Source organism: Telmatherina bonti (assembly GCF_933228915.1).
Source record: "Telmatherina bonti genome assembly, chromosome: 18".
Taxonomy (NCBI): Eukaryota; Metazoa; Chordata; class Actinopteri; order Atheriniformes; family Telmatherinidae; genus Telmatherina; species Telmatherina bonti.
In genome coordinates this window covers 11,392,212-11,419,158 of record NC_136616.1, presented here as the reverse complement: position 1 = coordinate 11,419,158, position 26,947 = coordinate 11,392,212, and the positions used below count along the sequence as shown (strand labels likewise).

Here is a 26,947-nt window from a genome sequence, read left to right as displayed (position 1 = left end):
ACCTGTGGAGGCTGTCTGGTCTTTGTACAAACTGGTACTGTTGAGCGCACAGCAACCAGATCTTTGAGGAAAGCACCTTAGAAACAATCTTTAGCACCCTGTGAAGGTCTTACAATGTACTTTATTTATTAGCTCTTAAGCACACTATCATAATTAGTAAGGGAAATTTTATGTGGGGGTTTGAGGTGAAAAAATATGTATCAGTTGGTCAAGTTGTCATTAGTTGCGTTTAGATGGAGCACTTCTGATCCAATCGAACACCAGAAAAAGCGTTATGTAAACATGTCAAGCAGCCTTTTCACGATTGATTCAGCAGGAAAACGTAACCATACACTCGTTCTGATTGTCTTTGCGGTGTGTGTTGTTTCTACACATACTTGAATCACATCGGGTTACATGATGTATAGGTTCTGAGAGACTTGCAAAATGTTGGCAGCAAAACACAACGGGACTGTGGCAGATACAACCATTTCATTTTAGTAAAGGTACATTTACATGAACAAATCTGATTTAAATCCATCTGATCAGAGACCCCAGCTGACACGTTTATATGGGGGATGTATAAAATGATCTGATAAATTGTACTGACATGATGGAGACGCCATTTTCTTGATCCTTTTAACTGTCAAAAGGATCAAAATCAAAAAAAGAAAACCTTTTTTCTTCCAAACTAGTGTGTATTGCACATGTTAGAAGAATTATGATCATATTAAATCTGTCCATCATGTAAATGCAACTGATAAAATCACAAATACGTCTTTTTTTCTCACTAGGCTGACTCCACATTTCTATGTACAGCAGATAAATGACATTTTTTCTTTTAAGTTAGTGTGAAATTCTGCTTTATTCTAACCCTCTATCTGTGAAGCTTTATTTATCTTTACGTTTACTCTAAATGAATGAGTAATTCCCTGCATCTTCCAAGACAAAGGTGTCTTCTGTTTAAAGCTTTCCATTGATGGTTGTCACCAGCATGTAGTTATACCACATTACTCTACAATCATGTGATGCAGTGCCCAAAATGTTGTGCTTCTTCATTGTATTTCTGTGAAATCTGGTTGTTTAAAGTGAAAGCGTAACTGTGCATGGAGAAATGATTAATGTTTCGATGCTTATTATATTGAGACGAATGTTTGGGATGAAGATGTCTCAACAATAGAAAATAAAAATACCAAAGATAATACATAGGTTTCCAGACTGACCTAAATGTCAGCTCTAACCCTGTGTTTCCATAGCATTGTTCTCTACGAGACCATGTTGCTTTGGGATAATGTACTTTACTCTCTTTAGAAAACATGGATGGGGCCTAAGCAGCATTATTTCTCAACTTCACCACATCATACTTGTCTGGTTGCATTTAGCATAAAGGTCAAAGTCATTTTCTTTCACGTCACTGTACATGTGGGGTGAGGCCACCTCAACCCACTCAGTTGTACACATGAGGCAGTCACACAAATTTGCAAGTACGCAAACACATAACCACATCGTAAAATACACACAGCAAGGAAGTCAGAGAAATCATGCTGAAAGGTTTCCATAACTCAGCCAGGGTCCTATTCAATGCTTCAGGTGCACTTTATACAATGGAGTGATTATATAAAGGGAAGTACAAACCAAGACCATCTAACGGCAACATGTATGTTTTATTAAAGTTCATTCATTCAGCTCCTTTAAAGGCAGACTTGCTTTGGAAAACAAGTCCTGTTCTGTATACTTCTGTAGACTGAATGATAAACTGGGATCCAGATCAGGACTGCTTAGTTTGCAGGAGCCTATCCCAGCAATCATTGAGCAAGAGGCAGGGTACACCCTGGATAGGTCGCCAGTCCATCACGGGAGCAACACAGAGAGACAAGCAACCACTCACACTCACTGCTATGGAACTAATCACGCGTGTCTTTGGATGGTGGGAGAAAGCCAGAATTCCCAGAGCAAACCAATGAGGAGAACATGCAAACTCAACACAGAAAGGCCACTGCTCCAACAATACCTCTCAGCTGAAGCTCAAACCAGTGACCTTCTAGCTGTGAGGCCACAGTGCTAACCACTACGCCGCTAATGCAGCCAAATAATTTGAACCAATGTGGGATCATTTGAATTCAAATTCATTTATAACCCTTTATTGATCTAGCTAGACATCAAACCAACCATATACTAAATATCTACGTCTTGAAAGAAATGACACATCTATCTCAAAGTAATGAAAAGTAATGCTGTTGTACATCATACTCAAACATAATTGATAGTACCGCCAGTGGGATAATTGTTGTGATTTTACATGAACTGAGGGTGTTGCGGTGAAATTTGCTGTTCTTTTCAAATTCATCTTTCACTTCTTATGAAATACTTCCATCAGGTCAAAACTCCTAAAGATGCTTTGAACCGGTTATCTACAAAACGGGTTCAGTCCTGCTAGTTTCTACACTGCTAGTTTCTACACTGTTTACAGGGTTGCATGGGGCTGGAGCCTTTCCTACTCGCTTTCAGGTGTAAGGCAGGGTACACACCAGACTGATCACCTCTTCATCACAGGGACCAGTCCGATTACCAAAAATGCATTTTTTTTAAGCAATCGTAACTTTTCCTCATTCTGCTTCCAGTTTTGTCCATTCTTGGAAGTGTTGTACTGGAAGTAATTTCATTGTGCTAGGACGCTATCTCAATGACAAATAAATCTGATTCTGATAAGTAAAATGTGTGTGCTAACATGCTATGCTAACATGGTCAGTATGGGACTTACATATTATACCTGCTTAATGTTAACGTCACTCTGAGGCAGTTTGCATGCTAAGCATTGAAACATTTCAACCAAGCTGCCTTGATAGCTTGATCATATCTGAATCGCGGCCTATAAATGAACCCGATAGGCATATGATACTTGACCTGTAACCCCTTTGCATTAACTCCCAGTGTATGTAATATCCTACTGTCACATTGTGACACCTGAGTCCTACATGAAAAGACATGTCTTTGGGTTCTAGCCTTTATTTAGACTCTAATCTTGCACTGCTTTGTTACAACTTGAAAGTATGTGCCTAACATAAGGCAAAGATATTTTTGGTATCGCAAAACACAAGCAAATACATTTAATTAAAAATGGTTTTGCTAACATTTTCTACATTGGCATTGCATTCACGACTGCTATATCACTACTTTAGGCAAATCTGCACCCTCCAAAGCAGGGATGCCCAATCCTGGTCCTCGAGGACCGGTGTCCTGCAGGTTTTCCAAGCGTCCTAGCTGCAATACAAATCAATGTGTATTTAGCAGGCATGTGCAAAGCCTGTCTGAGTCTGAGTCAGGTGTGTTCCAGCAGGAACATTTGGAAAAACTGCAGGACACCAGTTCTTGAAGACCAGTGTTGCTCCCTGCTCCAAAGGGAGGCTTTCAGATACCCCCTTCTTTCACATGTGACACGTCAGGCTCCTGAAGCGCCAGCATGACTTGGAGAAGAGAGAGTCAGTGTAGCAGTATCACATGCCATATCCATCGACGGCCTTGCTTATTTTTTCATACCAGTCATTTTATTCAGCAGTTTTTAGCCCCAACTTGGGTTTGGGACCTGGAGTCATGACCATTGGTCTTTCTTTAATATCAATGACTTTAATTGTAATTATACTATTAAAAGTCGTCAAATGTGTATACTCATAATGCAGTAGGGGTTCCACTTCTATGTGGTCTTTAGGTTCCCTAAGCATTGCTGACATATTGAATATGTCAAGCAAAACAAAGGCATAAAGACAAGACTGAATTAATTTTTAATAATACTGGATACAAGCACAAATTAAACTGTTTTATTTTCCTGTTTTCATTTTTCTTTATGCTTCACATACAGACAGCAGTGGTTTCTGTTGTTTTATCCAGAACACTGGCGTAACTTGTGCAATGCAATGTCTTTTTAAAGACCAAACTAATGGTCATCTGCCCTTCTGGCTTCTTACCCCTTTAGAAAAGCAGACAGAAAGTTCTCATGTGTGTTATCTGTCAACAAAGAGGCCTTGCTCGTCTAAATATCCCATGTGGTTTCATCTAACCACACACCAAAACCACAAAGGAGCAACAATGTAAAATAATCCAGTGTTTGAGTTTTGTTTCCAATTTTTACTGGAATGTGAAAGACCTCACAGTCCTCCTGCCAGGATGGTGAACCTAAAACAGATGTAGAAAAAAGTGCTGATTTAGTTAATAAAGCAAACCAAAGGAGCATCCTTGGCCTAAACTTGTCTAAGATTTGTAGATGGAAATAAATTAGTTCTTAATGCTAACCACATTGTGTGGATTTAGCAACTGATATATTTTTAAGCTTTTGTGGAAGATCCCAGAGGCTTAATGCTCAGAAAAAGAGCTTTCCATGCGCAATCACATCACACTCATACGTTAAAGTTGCATTTTTGTGTGAAGGGTTGAGCAGGTTGTAAATATGGATGAGGTTGTCTGGCTCTTGTTATCCCTTGTCTTCAACTAAACAAACTTCCTTTACTCCCTTTAATCATGATTTTATTTAGGTTCATTTCTGCTTCTTTAGTTGCTCTTTAAACCTTCTATGTCTTTCTCAATGCCGTTGTTTGCTAATCACCACTCTGGTTTCAGTTAGTTATACTTCAAGGAAGCTGTCTGAGGACGATGCAGTGAGCTACAATAGATAAATGTTAAAGGTATATTTATAATTTATGACTATGTGACAGGACAAGATTATTGTATTGAAATCCTCTGCTGCCTGGTTTCCCTTAGCGGGCAGGAGAGAACTATCATATAGTGCCCAACAGAGTTTTGAGTAAAGTTTCTACTGTAAAATGATGCAAAATGTCTCTGTATGAAACTGTAAGTATCAAATATGTAATGTATGGTATGTGAAGGTCCCATGTTATGCAAAATTAACTTTTAAAAGTTTTTCTTCTTACAGATATATGTCTTCATATCCTGTGTACAAGGTGCCAAAATGAGAAAACTCTGCCACCTCTCTCACTTACTTGCTCCACATTTTCGCAAATGTGTACTCATAAAACAGGTGAATCTGAGATCTTTCCCTTTGTGACCTCACAAAGGCAAATAGCCTCTACCCCGGTAGTGGACACTGCCATTGACCCCCCCCCCTTTGACTCTCTGAACCTACCCTCAGTGAAAACTCAGCTCAACTCAACTCAACTCAACTCAACTTTATTTATGAAGCCCTTTAAAACAACCAGAGTTGAAACAAAGTGCTGTACACAATCGGCAAAAATAAAAACAGAATAAAACAGTTCAAATGCAAATAACATAAAAACAAGAGGTCATACAAGGAATATGGGATTAAAACAATAAAACAAACTAAATAAATAAAAACCAATAATAAAAATAAGGCACACTGACCGGAAGCTGTCTTATGTTGGGTTAAAAGCCAAGGAATAAAAATGGGTTTTAAGATGAGTTTTAAAAATGGACAGGGAGGAGGCTTGTCTAATGTGGAGGGGAAGCTCATTCCACACTCTCTCCCCAGGAGGGGTGTGAAGTGGCCGTGGACAGGCAACACTCACAATCATTTAAAGGTTCAGACACAGAAACAGCCTGTTCTTTGTAAAGCTCACAAAATTCCCTTTTGAAAAACTAAGGACTAAGACTGAATTTGACAACAAATTTGTTGGGCCTCTGACACCCATATTAAACTGTTAAACAAATGTTTATGATGGGCCCTTTAAGTGAGGGCACAATTACCACAAAGTTACATTTGTTTATACTATATGCAAGAAGCTCCCCAAACCCTTTCACTTCCCACAATACTGGAATTCCACAAGACCTTGTCTGGAAGGAATTGGTCCAATGGTGGAATAAATTCAGCCCCATTTATTTGAGGTACCATGAACTTTTTGAATTCCCCAAACCTGTACAACTTCTCTGTAGTGGCAGTCTGCAAGTATCCTGCTGGTTGTTCTGGGACTAGTTTTTACTACTAGAAGCTACGATGTCCATAAAGCCAAAGTCCCGTGGAGCGTTTCATCTGTGTGTTCTTGTGCAAGTTAGATCCGCTGATAAAACAGACAGTGGAGACTTTCCACTGATCTGGAAAGTCAAATGAAAGAATCTCAGTAGAATGAAAACTCCAGTGGATTATAAATCATCTTGTTTGATTGTATGAAGTCTAGAAGTGAACACACACTAGGTACCTCACTCAAATCCATCTCTACTGCAACGTGTCAAGGCAAGGACACACACACAGGCAGAGCACGCCACTTAAATGGATTAGAACTTCACACACGGGGCAAACACAGCGAGGGTAACACCTCAAAGCGTGTTCCTACAGTATAGTATCATCATTTCATGGCTGATATATTAAGTCTAGTGTTTTACTTTACTTTGTCACCTTGCAACAAGTTACCCCAACACTGTTTACAAAAGAGTAAAACTTACATAAAACTTACTTTAATCTCATTAGTTACCTGTAGCACAGCCGCGCTATCAGAAGATTTGTGCCAAAGTCTTAAACATGAATAAATACGTTCTGTAGTCAGACTTTATCAAACTAACTCCTATTTGAATTCTTACATCTCCTACTGAAGCCACTACTCACAATGACGATGAAATGTTGGGAAAATGCCTGTTTAGTAGGTAGTTTTCAGAATTACATCTGCTTGAAATGTTATCACCCCTTATTGAATAGCTGTTATAAGAGTTTGGATCACTCCCTTAAGTAGGTGTTGGTTATTGATCAGCCAAAGCCACACAATACAAGGCAGCTATGCTGGCCAACTGTGGTCACGTGATTAAGGGTTTGTAAAAACTCTGCTAGTTTCACTGTTGGGATCAAAAATCTGTTCCTAAACTCAACCAAGTAAGTTTGTACCTTTCATATTTTTCTGTGTATTAAGAAGAGCTAACCTACCAAGCTTACTAGGAGCCGGAAAGGGGCATTCGCCATCAGACTCTTCACTGTTAAAATTCGAAGCTAATTATGTCCGGATGATTATGACCAATACAAAGTTTCAAACAGCTGACTGGCATCTGGAATAATTCTAAAGCGCAGATAGATTTAGAAAAATCTGGATCTGGAAAAAGGAACAACATTAAGGTCTTTTTTATCAACCAGACGGCATGTCTTGCCTACTACATGCAGCATTTTATAAACAGGAAAAAAGCTCTCCATCTGTAATGTAAGCTTTCTGTTATTAATTTATAACCTCCAAACCAAACAGAAAAATGTTGATCTGAGGGGAGATTTTTCTGAGCCTTGACAAAGCTTTTCCAGGGGCACAGAAAACATTTTTCAACCATTCAAACGGTGAATTTGCTGCAGTTGCGGGTACATTCTTCATGTGTTCAGCTTAGACTGTGTCCAGAGGCTTAAATGAAGTTTAGTTGTACCAAGATCCCAAGGTTATTAGACAAAGATAAATCCCAATAGGTATTTGGAAAGAAAGGGTAAGGACTTTTAAATACAATGACATGAGTAATAAGATAATATCCTATTATTCTTTCTTGTAACAAAAAAATGTGGGAGCTTTGGACCTTTTGAAAGATCATGTTTGTTGAAGAATGTAGGAAGAAGATGAAAGTATGGCTGAACGCTTGTTAATAACCTTTTTCATGTTTGTGCCTTTAAATTAGGTTTCTCCTGCCATCAGAACTTGATGGTTGGTTGTGTGTGTTTACTGATTGCTTCCAGGAGCTTTACATTTCACATTCTGATTAAATCATCAAATGGACTTTGCTGTAAATGCTTTAGATAAAAGAGCAACTGCTTGTATGATTGATGACCTGCATGGGTGTGCTTTCATCATCCTCATCAGCTTTCAAACCATTTTCCTGTCCGCAGGGGGACCACACGTGGGGGACCATGTTGGGCCAGAGCGTACGGTTGCAGCCGGTTCCCATCCAGAGTCTGTCAGAGCTGGAGAGAGCCAGGTTACAGGAAGTTGCACTGTATCACCTGGAGGAGAGAGATCTGGACTTCAAGATCAGCATTCCCAGAGGTGGGAGAGCAAAAATGGTTTTTAAAGGATACACTGTTGATTTTATAGAAATTGTTTTCTTTCTTAGACACATGAATTATTAACAAAGTACTTAAGTTTTAAAACTCAGTTTAATTTAGATAACCAGGTATATTAAGGTTGATTCTGTTGTCATATCTAAACAGAAAACGTGAAAACAAAGGAAAAGATTGGAATTGGGACTTTTACCATGTTCCATTTTAGGGGGAAGCTAAAGCAGGAAATTTTGTCACACCTGATTCAGGTGTTGGCTGTGGTTGCCGTTTTAGCCATTATCTCATTCCTGCTGGCAATAGCAGCTAACAACAACACATTACGCTGTGTGTTGCAGAGTAGAAACATCAACAAAGTTGGTCAGTACTGTCTTATGAGACTCAAGCGGAGTCGTGGCCATGTCAACACTAAAAGTTTAATCTGCTTTGAGAAATAACCATGTAAACATCTAATTCCAAATGAAACAGGCAATTCGGGATAAAACTTACAAAGTGGCTGATTTATTCCAATTTTAAATCCAAACTGATTCATTCCTCTATCGTGTAAACATTCATTCTGCTTTTAGTTCCCTCTGCTCGTTCTGCACATGCTCATTACCTTGTCTCATCCTGGTGATGCACATATTCTGCACACTTCCTTCTCCTCAGCTTACTAGAATTACTATTTCCATGTAAAGTCGAAGGAGAATACTTTTATTCAGAATAATGTAATTCAGAATAATTAATTCCAGATTAAAAGACATTAAAAGATGTAACTGTAACTACTGTCATTTTGCTCTTTCCCTCTATATTCAGTATTGGCTGTGAGCTCTTTTCCTCTCAAAATCTTTACATGTATTCTTTTGCATGCCTTGGTATTGTTGTCAGAGGAGCATGTAAAACTTCCACTAGCCATTAGATAACCAGAACCCAGGAAAATGTCTCTGCACCCGATTCAGCTGTACTCTAGAACAACTTAAACCAGCGAGGAGGGCTTACTCATAGACATAGACTACACATTGGTCCCAACCTTTAGGTCATAAGCGCTGCCATATTGGCTCTAGCAAGTCCTCAATTTTCAACTCAACAGTTTGGGGCAGGAAAACCGTAACAGTCTTTAATATGGTCACCAGAAATGACCTATTAGTAAGAAGAGACACGAGTTAGTCTAATGATGCTTTCATGTAATGAGTTACCCTGAGGATCCGTAATTCAGCCACACACAGGGAGTTCTGGACAAATGACCAGTTTATTGGTGGAGGAGTATGAACAGAAGATCAGTCCAGGGGAGTGGTCTGCAGAAGAAACCAGGCAACAGCTGGGAGGTAAACAGGATGGCAAAATACTCATCCAGGCAAAGACAAGGCTCAGAGATCCAAAGACAGGCAGGGTCGGTAACCAGAAGATCCGAAAGGTAGCGGTGTCCGTCGAGGGCAAGGCAAGGAGGGTAATCCAGGGGCATGAAGCAGAGGGTCGGCAACTGAGGATCAATCCGTAGAACGCTGGAACAAAACTAGACATAGGTCTGATTATTATCTGGCAGAAAAGGAGGGATTGGAGGGAGCTTAAGTAGGCAGTGAGAGAAAAGGAAACCAGGTGAACTGAATGAGGTAGCAGAGGCAATTAGGAAGCCAGCAGGTGGATCGAGTAATCAATGATGAGCGCCAGGAGATCAGGGTGGCAAAAACATGACACTTTCACATCAGGATAGTCCGCTAGACTGAGGTCCGATTCCGATTATGGGGGTGTATCCATGCAGACCAAGTTTGTGTTTACGCTACACTTTGGTCAAATGAGCCAAACCATTGGAATAATACATCTCCATTTCCACCAAAGGTGGCGCTGTACTGGTATTTAGCAAAGGAGAGGACAAGAAGAAGAAACCTAAAGATAAGGAGACGAAACTATCGCCGTTTTGGGTTTTTTATTGTGTCTTATGCAAGTATACTGCAGTAACACACTGCAACAATGGACGTAGTATGAACAACAGATGAGACAGAGGACTCTTAACGTATTTTAATGTACTCTAAATGTATTTACCCACAATGCAACACCTCCCCAAATGCAGGAAGTGACTATTTTTGTAGTCTGTTTCCTGCATTTGGTTCGCTTGAAACAGAGCAAGACCTGCGTTTTAAGGAGGACTGGTAAAATGATCATCATGCCAATAAGATTTCACAAGAATAGCACCTTAGTGCTAAACGTCATCTGATAGAAATATCAGCAAATCCCATTTGTAGTTTTAGAAGTGTTGCTTTTATTAAAGAGCAGCTAGTGTTTGGGAAAGGGTTCATTTTCACAGTCATGAGTGAGCTGCAGTAAAGAAAACCTTTTCATTCACCGATGTTTAATCCCTTCGTTTTCAACCTGAGAACACAAGTCATCAGCAAATTTTATTTAAATAATCAAACCAAAGATTTGGATTCAGTGAATATGTCTGACACATTTATTCGGTTTCAGAGAGGCTCTTTGTTTGACAAATGTTTGGGTCGGTAAACAGATTTGCGTATCACCTGCAGGAGGGAAACTGTACTGACAGAAGCTTTAAGATTAAGCGATCACTGACTTATTATCTCTGCCTCGACAAACAAAGCCCAAACAGGTCAGTCCTTTAAACCAGAATACGCCTGATTAAACTCTGTTTGGGCTTTTTTATTCCTGAATCTGCCCGGTAACAGTGGCCTTTCTGTGAAAGTTGCATGTTGTCACCATGTGTGCATCTGTTCTCCCCACGTACTCCGGCTTTTCCCCACCGTTCTAGGACATGCATGCCAGGTTAATTGGTCACTCTGAATTTTGCCCCTCTGTGTTGGCCCTCCGATGGACTGGGGGTCTGTTCAGGGTGTATCCTTCCTCTCGCCTGCTAATCGCTGGGATAGGCTCCAGCTTCCCATGACACTAAACTGGTAAAGAAAATAAATGAATAAAAAGGTCATTTTATGTACTGTAACCTCAATGGTCTACAAGTTACAAGTGTGATTATGTAAGAAATGCAACACATAAAACACAAAGTCCTGTGGAATGAATATTCAGCCTATTTGCCGGTCAGTGAACCCTGCAGGTTTGGTTACTATCTGATAAGACTGGGAAATACCTCAACACTTTTCCTCTTTTGATGTTTGCTTGCACAAGCTTTTCTCACTTCGCTCTGAAATACTGTTTATGTGAAACCTCTGGATCCATGTGGTCTGTAATGTGCCAAATCCAGCCAACTGGATCGTTGCACAGACGTAGTGTGAGGATTTCACACATCTGCAGAGGTTTTTCCTCTTTTGTGCATTGAGGCTGGAAGGATCACCGAGGTCTGCAAGTTCACAGAAGCAGTTGCTTCAACATGGCACGTACTTAAAGCGGTGTGTGTATGAGCAGGGTCTCTTGGTGGCCTTCTTTCCTGTGAGATCAGCTGCCATGTAAGCTGCTTTTCTCAGCCTCCATGTCCCTGCCTTTACTGTTGTTCTCTCTCAGGATAATTAACCTCTGACATTCTTAACTTTGACCATGTTTCTAGTTGAGGCCCGTTATAGTCTTAAGATAGAAGGCAAGCACACATCTTCAGAGGTTTGTGGGTTTTTATGTCCCTAAAGACAACAGTGTTAAGAAATTCAACCGTTTGACTTTTAGATGCTGGTTTAGGATCCCTCGAGCATTTCTTGGGAAAAAAAAAAAAGAAATCCTGAAAATGTTTATGTGATTGGCTGTAACATTTACATGAACACAACGTTCTACAGACTTTTGAGTATTTGTTAGTGGGGGGGTGTCATCACATTCCCAAAAATCATCATTTTTACTTCTTTAATCCCAGTTGGGACATTTTGTCTGGAATCGACCCATCGTAGTTGCACCAGGAACAGAGCGCCGCTATGTTAAGCTGTTACCATCCTCCATGAGAAGCGAGACCATTTTTCTAGTTCTCCAGGCCCCGAAAAGAAAATGACACCATTTAGTTCTCGCAGACAAGGTTGAAGAAAGTTCAGCACATCAAGCTGGCAGAGCTTTTCGCTACATCTGAACCAACACAAATACTCCTGTCATGAGCGCCGTTTGGGTGGATTGAGAACAGGCTCCAGTGGGAGAATTTAACTCTTTTTTTTTGTGAAAATGACATCCATCACATTGTTTAGCAGTTGTCCATTCAGGCCCGGTTTACTCCCATGAACAGTAGCATGACAACAGCAGCGCTGGATCTGCAACTTCTGTTTGTGCTGCTGAATCTTTTTAAGTTATTTAGTCTCTAAACGGAAAAAATACTTTTTGCTTCGCACACTGTCGTTTCTATTGTTATTTGTGTTTTCTGGCTGCACATAGATGATCTTCCTTCTGCTGTTGGTTTTTTTCAAGAAGGGTTAGGTCAGTGTTTTTCAATTCAGGTCTTCAGGACCCACTTCACTGTGTTTTATTGGCAACCCTACTTTAGAGACGCATTTTGTAACTTTTTGACCTTTAAATTCCACATTCCAGACTTGTTCAATGACACAGTGACATCTCATTCATTCATTTTCCTAACCGCTTAATTGAATGAAGGGTCGTGGGGAAGCTGGAGCCTATTCCAGCTGTCTTTTGGGTGAAAGGCAGGGTACACCCTGGACACCCTGACCGCAGGGCCACACAGAGATAACCACTCACGCTCACTCCTAGGGGCAATTCAGAGTAACCAGTTAACCTAACATGAATGTCTTTGGACGGTGGGAGGAAGTCCTGGATTTTTTGTCACATTTTTTGGAGAACATGCAAACTCCACACAGAAAGGCCATTTTGCAAATCTTGCCCCACCCCCACAGTGCTAACCACCATGCAGCCCACAGTGACATCCATCATGTACATTTCCAGAGCTACTGCTACTCAGCATCACGCCAAGGCTGAGAAACCAACACTACACAACCTTTACATCTGGGACGGGCCTTGCCGACGTGACGCTTCGCTTTGCGGTGTAATAAGGAACTGGCTGTTTTAAACACGCAACATTGCTGATTCAGCAAAAAAAACAAAAAACAAAAAAAAACATGAAGAATAAAAGAGAAAAAAGGCACGAGAGTCTTTTTCTGGTTGGAGAGCGCTAACAGGTCAGAAGGGGGTGTGTGACGGGAAGATGGCTGAAGTTCTGTAGGGTCTTTAACAGCTGAATGGAAAAAAAAGGTTCATTAACAGGCGGCAATGAACTTGATGAGGAAGTTCGGTAGTCTGACTCAGGTGTTTTGGAGCATGAACATGTCTAAAACATGCATTGCATGTCCCGGGGGTCCGAATTGAGAAACACCGGCTTATGGAGTCCAGAGCTGATGCTGTTCCAAGGATCGGGCTCAGATTCCTCCAAACACTGATTGGGAGTGAGTGTAAACATGTAGCTCTAGTTAGTTTTGTACTGAGGGACAGACATGTGGAACAACTGGATCACTATTCCAAATTCAAGACACAATCACTGGATATGTTTTCCTGGTTTTTATAAAATCCCCCCGGATTCTGCCAGGTGTCCAACATTGCTGTTGTTGTTTTGTCTGGCCATCTTTTTAATGATGTCTTCATACTCTTCTTCTTCATACTCTGTAACACCTTAACACAGCTTAACTGGAGGATTAATGCCACCAGCTATTTACCTTAAAGTGCCACCTCCTAATACGGACAAAGCAGTTGTGGCTGGAAACTCAGTCGCTACATTGAAACACTGCGAAGCAACTCTTTTTGGAGACATTTGGAATCCAAAACAGACTCGTATTTCTCCAGTGTTTGGTTAGTCTCATTTTGGACCTCGTTTAGTCCTTAATAAATCCTGTTTCTTGCTGATCTAGGCAAGGTTTTGCTTTGAGATTTGCAGACGCCCACTGTGAGCGTTCTTTTTAGATATCTGTCTAATGAACCACAACAAACATTTAAGGCAGTCAAAACAGACTCAGAATATGTCTGTTTGTCCAGGATGTCAGTTTTAATTTCACATAGATGCTGAAAAAGGTTTGTTGATGATAGATGCCGTGTTCACATGCCCAGTGAAGACATTGTAAATAAAGTCTGATGCTGATCTGTAACAGAGATATTTCAGAGCTACATTCATTCACCGAGCACGTCAGCTAGGATGTTTGTATTCCCTCTTATTCATAATCATCCTGTTTTGTTTCCCTTCTGACAAAAACATGTATAAAGAAGACTGTACTCCTAAAATCCTGAGTCATTTTCAATGGGTTTTTTTTTTATATTTCAGAGTTAAGATTGGGTTTGAAGTGTGTGTCTCAGTACTGTGTATGTGTACATAAGTAACTAGTTAGGTTTGTGTGTGTTTCTCCCATATGACACATCCTCTGAGACTTCCTGTTCTGCACACTTTCAGTATTTTTTCCATCTAACTTGGTTCTTTTCCCTTTCTCTCTTTCTCTTTACTAATAACTGTAGATATTGTTTCCCATCAGAGCCGGTCTCTGTTGAATACTTCCTGGGAAAGATAGAATTCATCTTGCATTCCCTACTTTGCTCATTTCCATGGCAACTAGATGGACAAACAAATCGTGTATATTTATTCCTTAGTTGTTAGATGCTTGCTTACAACTCTCCAAACACCCCATATGTTAACTCAAACATGCTCCGGACTAAAAACACACTCACTGACCACATTATTGGGTAAATTAAGCTCAAACCAGATTGGATATCTTCAGCCTTTAAAACTGCCTTAATTCTTGTGTCATCTATATGTCATATAGCTTCACACGTTGCTGGGTTTTTGTAAAACCCTTCTGGCCAGTAAAAAAAAAAAAAAAAAAAGTGAAAGAAAGAGTCCACACAACCTAATTTTTCATAAAACAAATCCATTCCCGCCTAATCCACATAACCGCGTTGTTAAGCACATTCATAAGCAAATCAAACCTGCAGACGGCGATAATGCCTCTAATCCTGTCCAATCAGAATAACCCTCCATTTCATGACGTCACTTCCACAAAACATGCCTCTAACATGAGATGCATAGGTGGTAGAAAATAACTGTCCATAATGGGGCGGCTGTGGCTCAGGAGGAAGAGCAGTCGTCCTTTAGCAGGAAAGTTGGAAGGTCAATTCCAGGCTTCCCCCGACAACACGCCGAAGTGTCCTGGGGCAAGACACTGAACCCCAAGCTGCCCTCCGATGTGCCTATTGGGGTATGAGTGTGTTGTATGGGTGAATGTGACAAGTAGTGTAAAGCAGTTTGAGTGGTCTGTATGACTGGAAAAGTGCTATATAAGTACAAATCCATTACCATTGGTCGTCTGTGTGGAGCGGTACTGACGGCAGTGTGAAAACAAACAAACCCAACGCGCCTGGACAACAGATAACACCTGCACAGTTTTGAGGACATCCATGCTGTTGAAAACAAAGGTCGTACATGACTTCATGGTATTTTTTGTTGCAGACGATGACGTTTCAAAACTTAAAACTCCGGTTATAAATGTCCACATGCACTTGGCATGATCGCAAATCTTCACTTGAATCAGAGGTTTTTTAAAGAATCATTTGACATGGCAGGCCAAATCTGAGAATAATATCTTGGTTTTGTGAGATGCCTGCTATGTGTGGAGAAGGCCTTCCTGTCAGTTGTCTGGGAGCGTAGGAGGAAGATCTGGTTTTTTTTACCTGTTTGTGTTGACATCAAACAGTTCATAAAATAACTACAGTACATCATCTCTCACAGCCAGACTCAATAAAAAAGTTATTTTCTGAGTTTTAAGATCCATTTTGTCCAACATTCTCCCATCATTGTAAAGTTGAGATGACATTTCTTCGCCTGTTAAGTTATAGAAACCAGCTGAGGAAGAGATGGTTTCCTCTGCCTGGCTCACAGACAAAGCTCTCTGTCAGTAAGTGTGGGAATATTTCCTCCCAGTTTCTCCCCTGGGGTGAAATATCCTCAACATACTCTGCTTTTCATGGTGGAGGCATCACCTCCTGCCATGTTCCCTCCCTCCTTATTGGTCTTCTTCTGGTTTCCATTGCTTTTTCTCAGCAGGGCTTCTTTTCCATTGGTTTTCCCTTTCTGTCTTTCTCAATGTTAGTTTTATTCTTTACATGACCTTTCAATTTTCCCATAAGTTTTGGATCATTTAAGCATAAACTAAGAGAGAAACCCTTTTCCCAACTTTGCAGTTGGTGCTGGCTTCATTAACTAGTTTTAACTGGGTGTGCACATGCATGAGAGAGTTTTTTGCTCGTATTTGGTTTGAGTTCATTCTCATGCCCCAATCACTGAGCTGCTGCTCTATGGGGATTTCCAACCAACTGGATCTCTACTGCCTCTGATATTTCTATCCTTTGTGTTTTGCCTTTTTATCCCACTCCCTCCATGTCTGTTTTTTCTGCAGCCGTTCTGCCTGCCTTCCAACTTCTAAACCCTTTTCTAACTGAGCGAGCATCACTGAGCTCGAGTGTCCCAGCTAAGGTCGAAAATATTTAGTTCTCTCAGGGTGCTAGCCTTAGAAAACAGCTCAGTATCCTCAAAAGTTATCCCACACAACATGAAAACCTAAAACAAACCCATGGGTCATGTGTTCATGCTGGCAGGAAAAACCTACAAAGCTGCATATGAGGCGCCACAAAGTGTCCATAAATCCAACTGATGCAAAGTAAAACTAAGTCATTTTAGTTATATGATTAGTTTTTCTTGTAATCTTTGGTTCTGAACTCTGATGGGCACAACAAACGACAGCGCCAGGTGAAATTCATCATAACCCAGGTGAAATCCAACGCACAGGACACAACAAACAACAGGGACCCCAAAAATGTGATTGGCTTTGATACCGGAGGGAATTTTGGCATTTCCAATTCAGTAACAGAGATTTTGCCCGAGCTCACAGAAATTTTGCTGTTTACGTTACAGAAGAAAAAAACAATCCAGGGTTCATCCTATTTTTAACAAAAAACAGTGAAACATCTTTATGAATATCATCATGTAATGTCGGATCCAGAAAAATTCATGCTTTACTTGATCAGTAAATGACTTGGCCATGTATTCTTCTTGGTGGGACATGCCCAAAACACATCATCAGGGAGGTGTCCACGAGGCATCTAAACCAAATGCCCCCATAATAAAGTATTTAATAAAATACAAGTGAAAGGGAAAACAACTGGCATGTTTTGTATCAGCAGGGTGGAATCTTGATGTTAAAAAAGTATTTGATCCACTTCTTTGACTGGCTGATATCAACTCTAGAGATAAAAACATGCAAAAGTGTTTTATAGCAACCTTTAAAACATTAATGAAAACTTGTAATGCCATTAGCCATCGGTAATTTCATGTGGAACGCAGCACATCGATGGCGGACACCACAAAAAGGATTGGCACATGCCAACTGTGTCCATAGCAACCACAATGGCAACAATCCAAGACTTTAGAGAATCCTTGTTAATAAGGAAACAATGTTTAGGTGTTTATTCAGTTATATCATTTGTTTAAGGTCCATTAGGATTCGTTGTTTTTTTCCTAAAATGGGCTTTTATGTTGAGGATCTGAGGTCTGCTGGCAGACTGGATTCCAGGACTGGGAATCTTCCTACATGAGTGCTGCTGCTAACTGATACAGATTAATCATACTTGCCCACTGTTCAATACAAATGAGCTGATAACAACTAATAATGTTGATTCAATCGACTGAGAATGTCTAAACCAGGAGCCCATACAGTCAAGCATGTTGGTTTTTCAATGTCGTGCTATACTTAACATTTAATCGATATTAAGAGAATAAAGTGATATTTTCAGACACCTTTATGAAACAATGCAAGACTCAGTGTTTGAGTTCAATTAAAAATAATCTTTGATGGAAATTTGACTGAGAACAGTATAAGTTCAACAATTTGTAAATAATGAGTGGTACATATTAAATTAATATTCCAGTGTGTATGCGAAAGACCTCTATAAGAAGGTAACAATGAAAGCACCTTTTAAATCACCCTTTGTCTCCCTTAAAGTCACTGGAAACATGATTGCTTCCTCTTCTTATGTGAATCACTCATTATCTTTTGTGAAACTCTCAGTGATAAAAGGCCACATCTGTGACTGCTCTCTTTGTGCTGCAAAAGTTTAATAAACTCCAGTGTGATCTTCTCATCGAGAGTCTTGGTTAAATAATTTCCACCTCAGATCTGATTAGAAAAAACAGGAACAAAAGCAGGAAAAGTAATGGCACAAAAATGGTAAGAAAAGTACATTTTTAAAACATAAGATCTGTATTTGTGCCTTTAACAGAATGTAAAATAAATAAATATTTACCATTTACTACCATTAGATATGTCAAAATTCTTGCAGTGTAATCTCTCTGGTGTCCGTTAAGGCAAGGCAAGTTTATTTGTATAGCACGTTTCATTTGGAAAAACAATTAAAAATGCTCTAAATAAAAACAATAGAGGCATTGCAGGTGTTGTAAAGAGAAGACAGCAAATATTAAGGCCAAGTCAGACTGTGTTTAATAGGATTTTGAGCAAAGTTTTTAAAAGAAGGTCATGCTAATTCTCTCAGAAACTGTCGTAACACGACGCTGTTAAGGGTTAAATAGCAAAAGGAGCACCGCAGTGAGGCAGAGCCTCTCGGACGGAAGAACGGGCAGAGCTTCAACAATCTGAGACAAGCTGGCTCTGTACGATTCGAGCTTTAGTAAACTGACAAGCTGCTCTTACCTTCGATAATCTGATGTGTTACATGGCTTTTTTTTCCTAATGCCTTTAAATCCATCTGCAGTCAGTTTCAGGCAGATGGAGGAAAAGATTAACAACCTCTTCCTGTTGGTTCGTAAGACTTTCAGGAATAGTTCAATGCTGTAGATTCTCAGCAAATCTTTCATTTAATCTTCAACCTTGTGTGACCTCTGAAACTCACTGAATCCCGCGAAGCCAGATGGAGAGAGTTGGATTTAGTTGGCTAATCTCCCGTTTTTTGTCGTCCACAACCTAAAACAGCCACAGATGCATTTTGATTGAAAACCAACATGTAAACGATCAAAGTGGATCAAAAGTGTTTGTTTATTTCTCAGCACTTTTTCTTGTTGATTATGTGATCATACACACGTTAAACATGAAGCACACACATCCGTACAGCCAACTAAACTGGTTGTGGCATGTGTGTGTTGGGAGGAGCTGGACGCTTTGGAAATAAACTTTAATTTCCTGCAGTCGTGGGAATTTGACCCTTTTATTCCAACAGCACCAACAGTCATCTTCTTTTTTTTTTTTTATCAAGCTTTTTATTCTGATTTTCTTCCTGCAAGTAGGAGGTGAAACAGAAATTAGTTTCTTGCACAGTTGGTGACTCTGCTTGTTCCTTAATAGGGAAAAGATCAAACCTTGAATTAGTCATTTCTAAACAGCAGCTTTACTAACCCTAACAATGGCTTCCTCCAAGTAAACAAAGCCCAAGAGGGAGCATGAAATCCCGGAGCAGCCTGAACACACAGTGCAAACAGTTTGCTAATGCATTTGCTGAAGAGTTGCCTAAAAAATGTCCTCTGACCTGCAAGACAAGCTTTTACGATGCAGTTATCTATTTACTGCTAACAAATTAAAACTTGTTGTAGGAAAATAAAATAAAATAAAAATTGCAGATCAAATAAAACAAAATAAAATAAATAGGAAAATTCTAATAATAAGAATTTAAAAAAAAAAAAAAAAAAAAAATCAAAAAACAGTTCACAAAAACAGTTTCCAGGAGTGGAGTAAAATAAAGGTAATATTGCTGAGATTAAAGGTTCAAATATTACAGAGACAAAAACTAAAGATGAAGTTTTGTTCATTTAGTTTCATCTAAATAGCTTAAAAAAAAAGTCCAAATTTAGCTTCAAGGTTTTTTAGGTAAAACAATATCACTTATATTTTCTTACTAGTAAATCTGATGTGCAGCATATTATTGATCAGGTGATACAATTCACCGAACTATAAATGCAGTTTGTCTAATTCTCTCTTTTTTTCCTTGTATTTTTTCCACACAAATTAACTTCATTACACTCAGAAGCCAATAATTTCTGCACAAATGTTTTTTTTTAATCTCCATCCTCTTCATTTCCTCTTCTGTAACTTTCAAAAGTGATTTCCGAGAAACAAAACATGCTTATGTAATTTCTATTAAAGCTTTTCTGTCCATTCAATGCCGTTAAATTTTCTCCTGCACTATTTATTTACTTTCACCTTTGTATTCACACACACATACGTCTGCTTTTGTCTCTCCCATACAGCCATTAAGCAAAGTACGCTGTTCAAACAAACAACCAGGACTTGTCTATTGAATGGCTCGACTCTATTCTTAGAGCCGAGGAAGAGGCACGAGCCCTCAGGAGGAAAAGATAACCAGTTGAAGGGAGTAAAAAGAGAAAAAAGGTCGTACTGAGGGCAGTTCAATGCGACAGGAAGAAGACGCGACAGAGCTTATTAGATTCATATGTAGCAGACGGACAGACAGTCATTAGAAGTGCGGTTAGTCTCGCATTCGGCTGAACTTTGGCCTGTGATTGGTCTCAACATGTCACATAACTTGTATGGAACAAACAGATAAAACAGTCTGAAGCTCACATTCATTCATTGTGACTTTTTTCTCCACAGAAATACGCAAACGAAGAAAGTCTCTGCGCAGGAAGTTTGACTCCTTTTCAAAGGAAAAGAAGGAGCGCGGTGAGTTGATGACACACAGCGGTTACACACGACCACATCTGTGGCCGCAGCTCATCTCCACTGGAAAACTCTTAGAGTGTTTCTTCACAGCCTCCATGTTTACCAGAGTAAACGCCATTAGCAAGGACAATATTCCCCTCTGTCCTCTGAAACAGCGTCCCCACCACTGGCATCCAGTGAATTTACCAGCACTGACCAGTAATGGACTGACAGATGTGAAGCGATGTGCTCAGAAAGCTCAAGTGGCTCAAGGCTACAGACTGAACTATGCAGGGTTCACTGAGCACAAGCCTGACTTTTTGTTTCTGCTACGTTCTTCTGGCATTAAATGAAGGCTGAGTGAACACAAACACCCACTGGGCACTTCTACCCATTACCAAGCCAAAGCCAGATTCCAGCTGGTAACCATCTTCCAGGTTGTTAAAACGTTTTGCAGATTCTACAAAGTGATTTCATGTTTGTAGTTTGATTACGTAAGATTACAGAAATGATGATCAGTGTTAAAGCCAAGTCGGTGCCGCCAGTCAGCTCTGACTGGAGAGACAAGTGAAGTGGTGAACTGGTTTGTTGCCACAGGATTCGCCTTGTTGGAGCATTCACAGCATCGAGCATCCATGCTGTGTTTCCTTAGTGAAACGATCACTGGATGGTGTTTTTGTGACAGTCAACTTCCACATCAAATATATTTATGAATTCATGAAGATCTTGAAGCTTTTTTTCTTTGACATGTTACTATATGTATTTACAGCTCTCATTATTATATAATGGACCATTTTTCCTCTTGAAAATTCCCTTTTTCAGTGTTTTTCACAATAGCAATTGCAAACATATTTTCATAATTTACAATTGCACATAAATGGGAAATGTTAAATGTGATATTTTATAAACAACTATATGAACATTTAAAGGGATACGTGTAACGCTTGACCCAAACATGATCCCAATGTGAGCCATAATCAGAGGTGGCAATTCCTGGTCCAGAAAGTAAAAGTCCTGCCATGTTTTTGGATCTACCTGTACATTTAGAACAGGTGTTTTCACTAACAGGCTCGTTTACCTGGTAAATAAACTCTGCTTATTAAATTCAGCTGATTTGGAGGCTGGTCGGAACAGCTGCCGGACAGGACTTTTACTTTCTGGACCAGGATTTGCCACCTCTGGTCATATTGGATGATTTCTGGAGTCAGTATACAGTGCTTGATGCATATTGGAGCTCCAAGGGGGGCTGCCCTCTTCAGAAACCAGATATTATAACTTAACAGGAGCAAATCCGTCTATCATGGGATCATGCGACCTGGAGCACTTGGCTTTACGGCACAGAGGTCTCTGCTTTGTGCTACTTTTTCTTCTACTTCCAATGGAAGTTTGTCATGGCTGAACAAAGTAAAACGGTGAAAACAGTGTTTGATGAGGTCAGAAAGAGGAAGCAGGAAAGGGATTGCTCAAGAAGAAAGACACGAGTCGACCTGCAACAGTGTGATTGAAAACCCACTGTCTGTTTGCTTTAGGTTATTAGACTACAAAGTTAGCTCCTTGGCTGTTGTGCAAACGTGATGAACTTTTTCACAAATTTCAGCCAGCGTTCATCCCAAACAATGGCAGTAAGTCCCTGATGAGCAGCAGAATGTTGCAGGATAGATAGGTCTGTCCCTATTTTTGCTTTTTAGTAGAAGCTAAATGCAACTACAGACCAAAGCTAACGTGAATCGTAATGCCATAAAGGCATTTCTTATAATTCATGTAAATATTATAGAATTAACTGAACAATTACTTTCATTTCATGGCGACAAAGTGCGCCTGAATATAAGCTGCGCCTTTATTGAGTGTTTAGCAGCTCTATTTCCTTCAACAGCCACATTGATCGTCTTTAAGGTGGCCTTTAAGGCGGACTTTAAGGCGGCCCGGTATGTCTCAAACAGATTATTGATTGGAGAGGGAGGAGCCAAGACAGGGTGCCACTTTCAAATCTTGCTAGCTCCACTAACATCGCCTACTCCAGCTTTAAGCTGTTGCCATGCGGTTGGCTCATGGCCAGTTAAACAGTTGTATCTTATAAGGTGGGAATCTCTACTTTTATTACTCTGGGTCGAAGACCGGTTTAGTGTCCTGGTGCAGTGGTTTTTCCTTGTTGTAAAGTATTAATAACTCTTCTTTTATCTACTTAAAATGTCCTCATTCTTCTTTGTGGTTTTCCCTGAACTCACCCTTCCTTCTTGCTGCTGCTAGCCATGTGGCACATGTAGCATCTGCAAATGTGACTCCTACTCCTCATAAAGAGATGTTCTCTCTTCTCAGGTGATTATCACAGCAGGGCAAAGATGCGAGCCAAACACACAACACACTTACACACTCCCAGGGTGTCTGCACAGCTTATTAAATCCTGCCTCCAGCGTCTTACACACTGGGAGTTAGCTGCAGCTAACCAAGCTAATCAAATCACAGAACATTGGGACCTGGCAGCACTTACGTTGAGTCTACTTTACTACAGAAAGCATGACTGCTTGGCCTGCAGGGGTTGGCAGTTTACTAAATACAGTTATCAACAATGCAACTGTAATGTGTTTGGATTTACTGTGAGGCTAATGGGGTGTGGCTAGATAAATAGCTAATGTTTTCACAATAGCTATCATTCTGGTTTACGCGGAGGGCAGCACGTGTTAAATAAACAAAAAATGTGACGTGTTAATACCCTGAAAGAGCAATATTGGGATCCAGCTGCTGGTGCAGTGGTGAAAAGGAAGTTCAATGTTGTGCAGCAATTTAATATGTCCCCCACAATTATCCAGTGTCAGACTCTGACCTGAGGACAGAAGAGGGAGGTTTGCTTTGACTCCTGAAAATCAAGTCTTAACTAACACACACACACACACACACACACACACACACACACACACCGGTCTTCCTGTCTGAGTTCCAATACAGTTAATTTGTGATGTCCTGTCAGGCTCATAAATATTGTAAAGTTAGTGTCTGAATGTTTATGTTTTCATACTGATTAGTCAGTTCTTTGGGAAATCGTAACTCACATAGTTCAAGAGAACTGCTGGTTTAATAATATACCTTTTCCTGGAAAGCAGAACGTTGTAGCGGGTGGTGTGTTCCAGGGAGAGCGTTTTGTTTGGGGATATTGACCACTTGCTGGATCTGGTGTAGACATAACTTCTGTCTGCACTGGTGCTAGAGTGTGTAACAGTCCATAATCTCTCTGCACAATGTAAATGTTGTTATCCTCAGGAAAGGAGGTTAAACGTAGGATGGATCAAACAGAGGTTATTCCTTGCTTGGAGTGGTCTTTCGAGTTGCACCCAGCTTCACTGACAATATCTAATAATTGTTATTGCAATTTCAGGTGCTAACCATGCTAGTAATCTGTAAACACCCATAATTAAACTTTCCCCTCCCCCTTTTTTGTGAACTTCATCATGACTAATTTAGCTATATCAGATCCACCACATCTTCATGCGCCATTGTCATGATGTGACTTTTCATGTGTTTTCTTGGTTTTGGCTTCCTGTCTAATTTTTGTAGTTTTCTCCGTTTAGTTCCTTTTGTGTCTTGTTTCCTGTTGTACTTTCCTGTTCATTAAGTACATATGGACTCAATTAGTTCATCCATTCCACCTGTGTCTTGTTCTGTTTCCCAGTATTTATAGCCCTTAGTTTCAGTTCTGTTTGCTGGTTCATTTTGTTTGTTTCGCTGTGATAGTTCTGCCTTCAGTCTGTTCTTGGACATTAAAACGTCTTCATTCTGCATTTCTGCCTCCTGTCCCTGCATTTGGGTCCACACCCCCGCCAAACCTTGACAGCTGTTTTTTCTTTTACCAAATTCTCAACAGCTTTTGCCACAAATCCTCAGCGTCAACATGTTTTCACAAAGTAGTCATGAAAAATTGTGTAGAAAAAGGACAAATGAGAATAATAATCTTCCAAATGGTCCAGCTCACATACAGCCTCGGTCTCATAGTCAGCATTAAATTTGATACAAATATTGACACAATCTGGTTTGGTCAAGTTGTCTTTGAAGAGAAATAACAGTTTTTCTCTGCACTTTCTTTTGCAAAAGGCTGTCAGATTACAGAAAGATTGAGTTATGGACATTCTTACCAGCATTTAGCCAAATTAAAATTAACTTCTGTCTTTTTTTTATAATACCTCCAACCAACCACATTTGTTGTGTTGCCTGCAGCATCTCACAGACAGTTGGCCCTTTCCGAGAAAATACCAAACATGCTAGATATCTAAATACTGTCACCTATATGTGAGCCTCACAAGTCTCATGTCAGGGCTAATTTATGCTTAATGATACATGCTTATATGCATTCTAGCGATGCTTTCTGGCTGTTTACTGCATGAATTGTGTATTTTGGTCTTATTTTAGACAATCTGCAGATGTATCAAACAGAGCAATTACGCTGATTGCAGTAAGATATTTAATACTACACAGACCGCCACTATGTACTGTACTGCCTCGTTTTACGTCTTTTCAGAAACACAGGAAGTTAACTTTGGACTCTGCACTGCCCTCTAGTGGATGTACTGTTTAAAAACTTTGCCAATGTAAAGAACGCATGAGAGTATGTGAACTGTGATTTTTGACAACAAAGACCTATGGGCTATTCATTCTCACAAGGCCGATACGCAGATTGGCACAAAGTTTAGTCCATTAATGCAACAGTTATGTGCATATTTTGGTCTTTTTTTGAGGGGATTAGCTATTAATCACTTGATACAGAAAATAAAACAATACCACCGGAGATCATGGGGACAGTGTCACGTCGTAGAGTTGACACACAACCAGCAAAATGAATAAACCAGAGAAGAAGTAGATAAACAGGAAGAAGATGATGCAGAAACCACCAAATAAAACTATTTTACATTTACATCTGTGAGCATAAATGACCCTTTAGAAATATTCAAGTTCAAGTTTATTTAAATAGCACATTTCAACAGCAGTTGCCCAAAGTGCTGAACAGTAAAGCAACAAACAACAACACTGCACAATTTTAAACTAAACACTGCACATTAAAACATAAATCTGGACACAAAACAAAAATCTAAAATAAAAGTAAAAAAATTAAACCAAATGTTCACACAGCAGTTGATGGCTGTTAACTGTCCTTAAATCTGGCCTGTTGATACCTGGTTTTTCCAATGCAGAGACCAAATTACAGTCTTTGTGATCAGAAAATCAGTCAAGCTGATCAGAAACAGTCAACCTTCATCTTTATGCCTAATCAGATAAAAGAAAATGTCAAAATCTGCTTGATTTTTTTTCTGATCATTGGTAAAATAAATGGTAAGATTTTATTTTTTGTTAACAGAATGAACATTGTAATGACAAGCATTAGTGTACAAACTTTGTAAAATGACTGCAGTTTTTGGCACCTTATATAATATAATATAATGCTCCTTTTCCTTCACACAAAGGATATTGTCAAACAATCACCCATATTCCTCCAACAAATGGGTTAAAGATCACATAAAACTGGGGAAAAAAAAGGAATTAACTAATGTTTTTATTGAAGTCCTTATCACTAAAGACAGAATCCTCTTGGATATCAAAATATCCCTTCAGCTTGGTTACTCTTTTCTTTCTGTGCATTGCAACAGTTAGCTGTTAAATCATCCACTGCTTAAACAAACAAACACCTCGAGAGCAAACAGACAACACCAGCAGTTGGATTGTAATGCCAGCAAAGCGGGAGCAGCGAGGAGGAATCAGCCTCCCAACAGACGTCAAGAAAGAGGAATAAGCCCAGGCTTAGTGATCAAACTGCCCATTACGTGCCGTGCGTAAGACACTTTAATAGATGACATCCTTTTAATGGATAAAGCCTGTTCTTGTTGGCAAGGATCCCTTTCTTTCTTTAGATGAGTGTTTCAGGAGATCTGTTTCAAGACCCAGTGTCTATCCATGCTGCTGCTGCTTGTTTAGGAAGAATTCTTCCTAAAGTGGCAAAGAGGAAAATATTATGTAACTAAATATATCCTCTGAAAATTAAACTGGAAAGGAACACGAATGGGGATGCTGATAAGAGGTAAATGTAGTCTTGAGGCAGCCAGATGGCAAAATTCCTGAACAGTTACACAAATTGCTCGTGTTACGGTGAGAAGCAAAACAAAACACAAGATAAGCTCTTGGTTTTGTTCCTAATAAATCATTATGAGTGTCAAGCTTATGTGGCTTTTAATGTGACTGAAAAGGACAAAGTCCATTAGAGAGAATCACAAATAAAAACAAGTAAGAAAAAGAGGGCATCACAGAAATAAATATCATAGGCGGAGATCCAAAGGTACAAGATACTTCGCCCGTATAAAACCAATCTTAGTGACATCGTACTTAAATCTAAAGTACACAAGTACATTTATCTTATAAGAAGAAGTCCAGACACAATGTATACCCGGGAATAATTACA

General features: G+C 39.7%; 1 protein-coding gene across 1 annotated transcript in view; it reads left to right on the top strand.

Moving 5' to 3' along the window:
• Positions 1 to 26,947, top strand: part of arhgap36 (Rho GTPase activating protein 36) — a 101,728-nt gene that overhangs the window by 49,399 nt on the left and 25,382 nt on the right. Inside the window, exons 2-3 of the mRNA XM_079257390.1 lie at positions 7,787 to 7,943; positions 20,464 to 20,532. Of these exons, the coding sequence (XP_079113516.1) occupies positions 7,787 to 7,943; positions 20,464 to 20,532 (226 nt within the window). The remainder of the gene's footprint in view (positions 1 to 7,786; positions 7,944 to 20,463; positions 20,533 to 26,947) is intronic.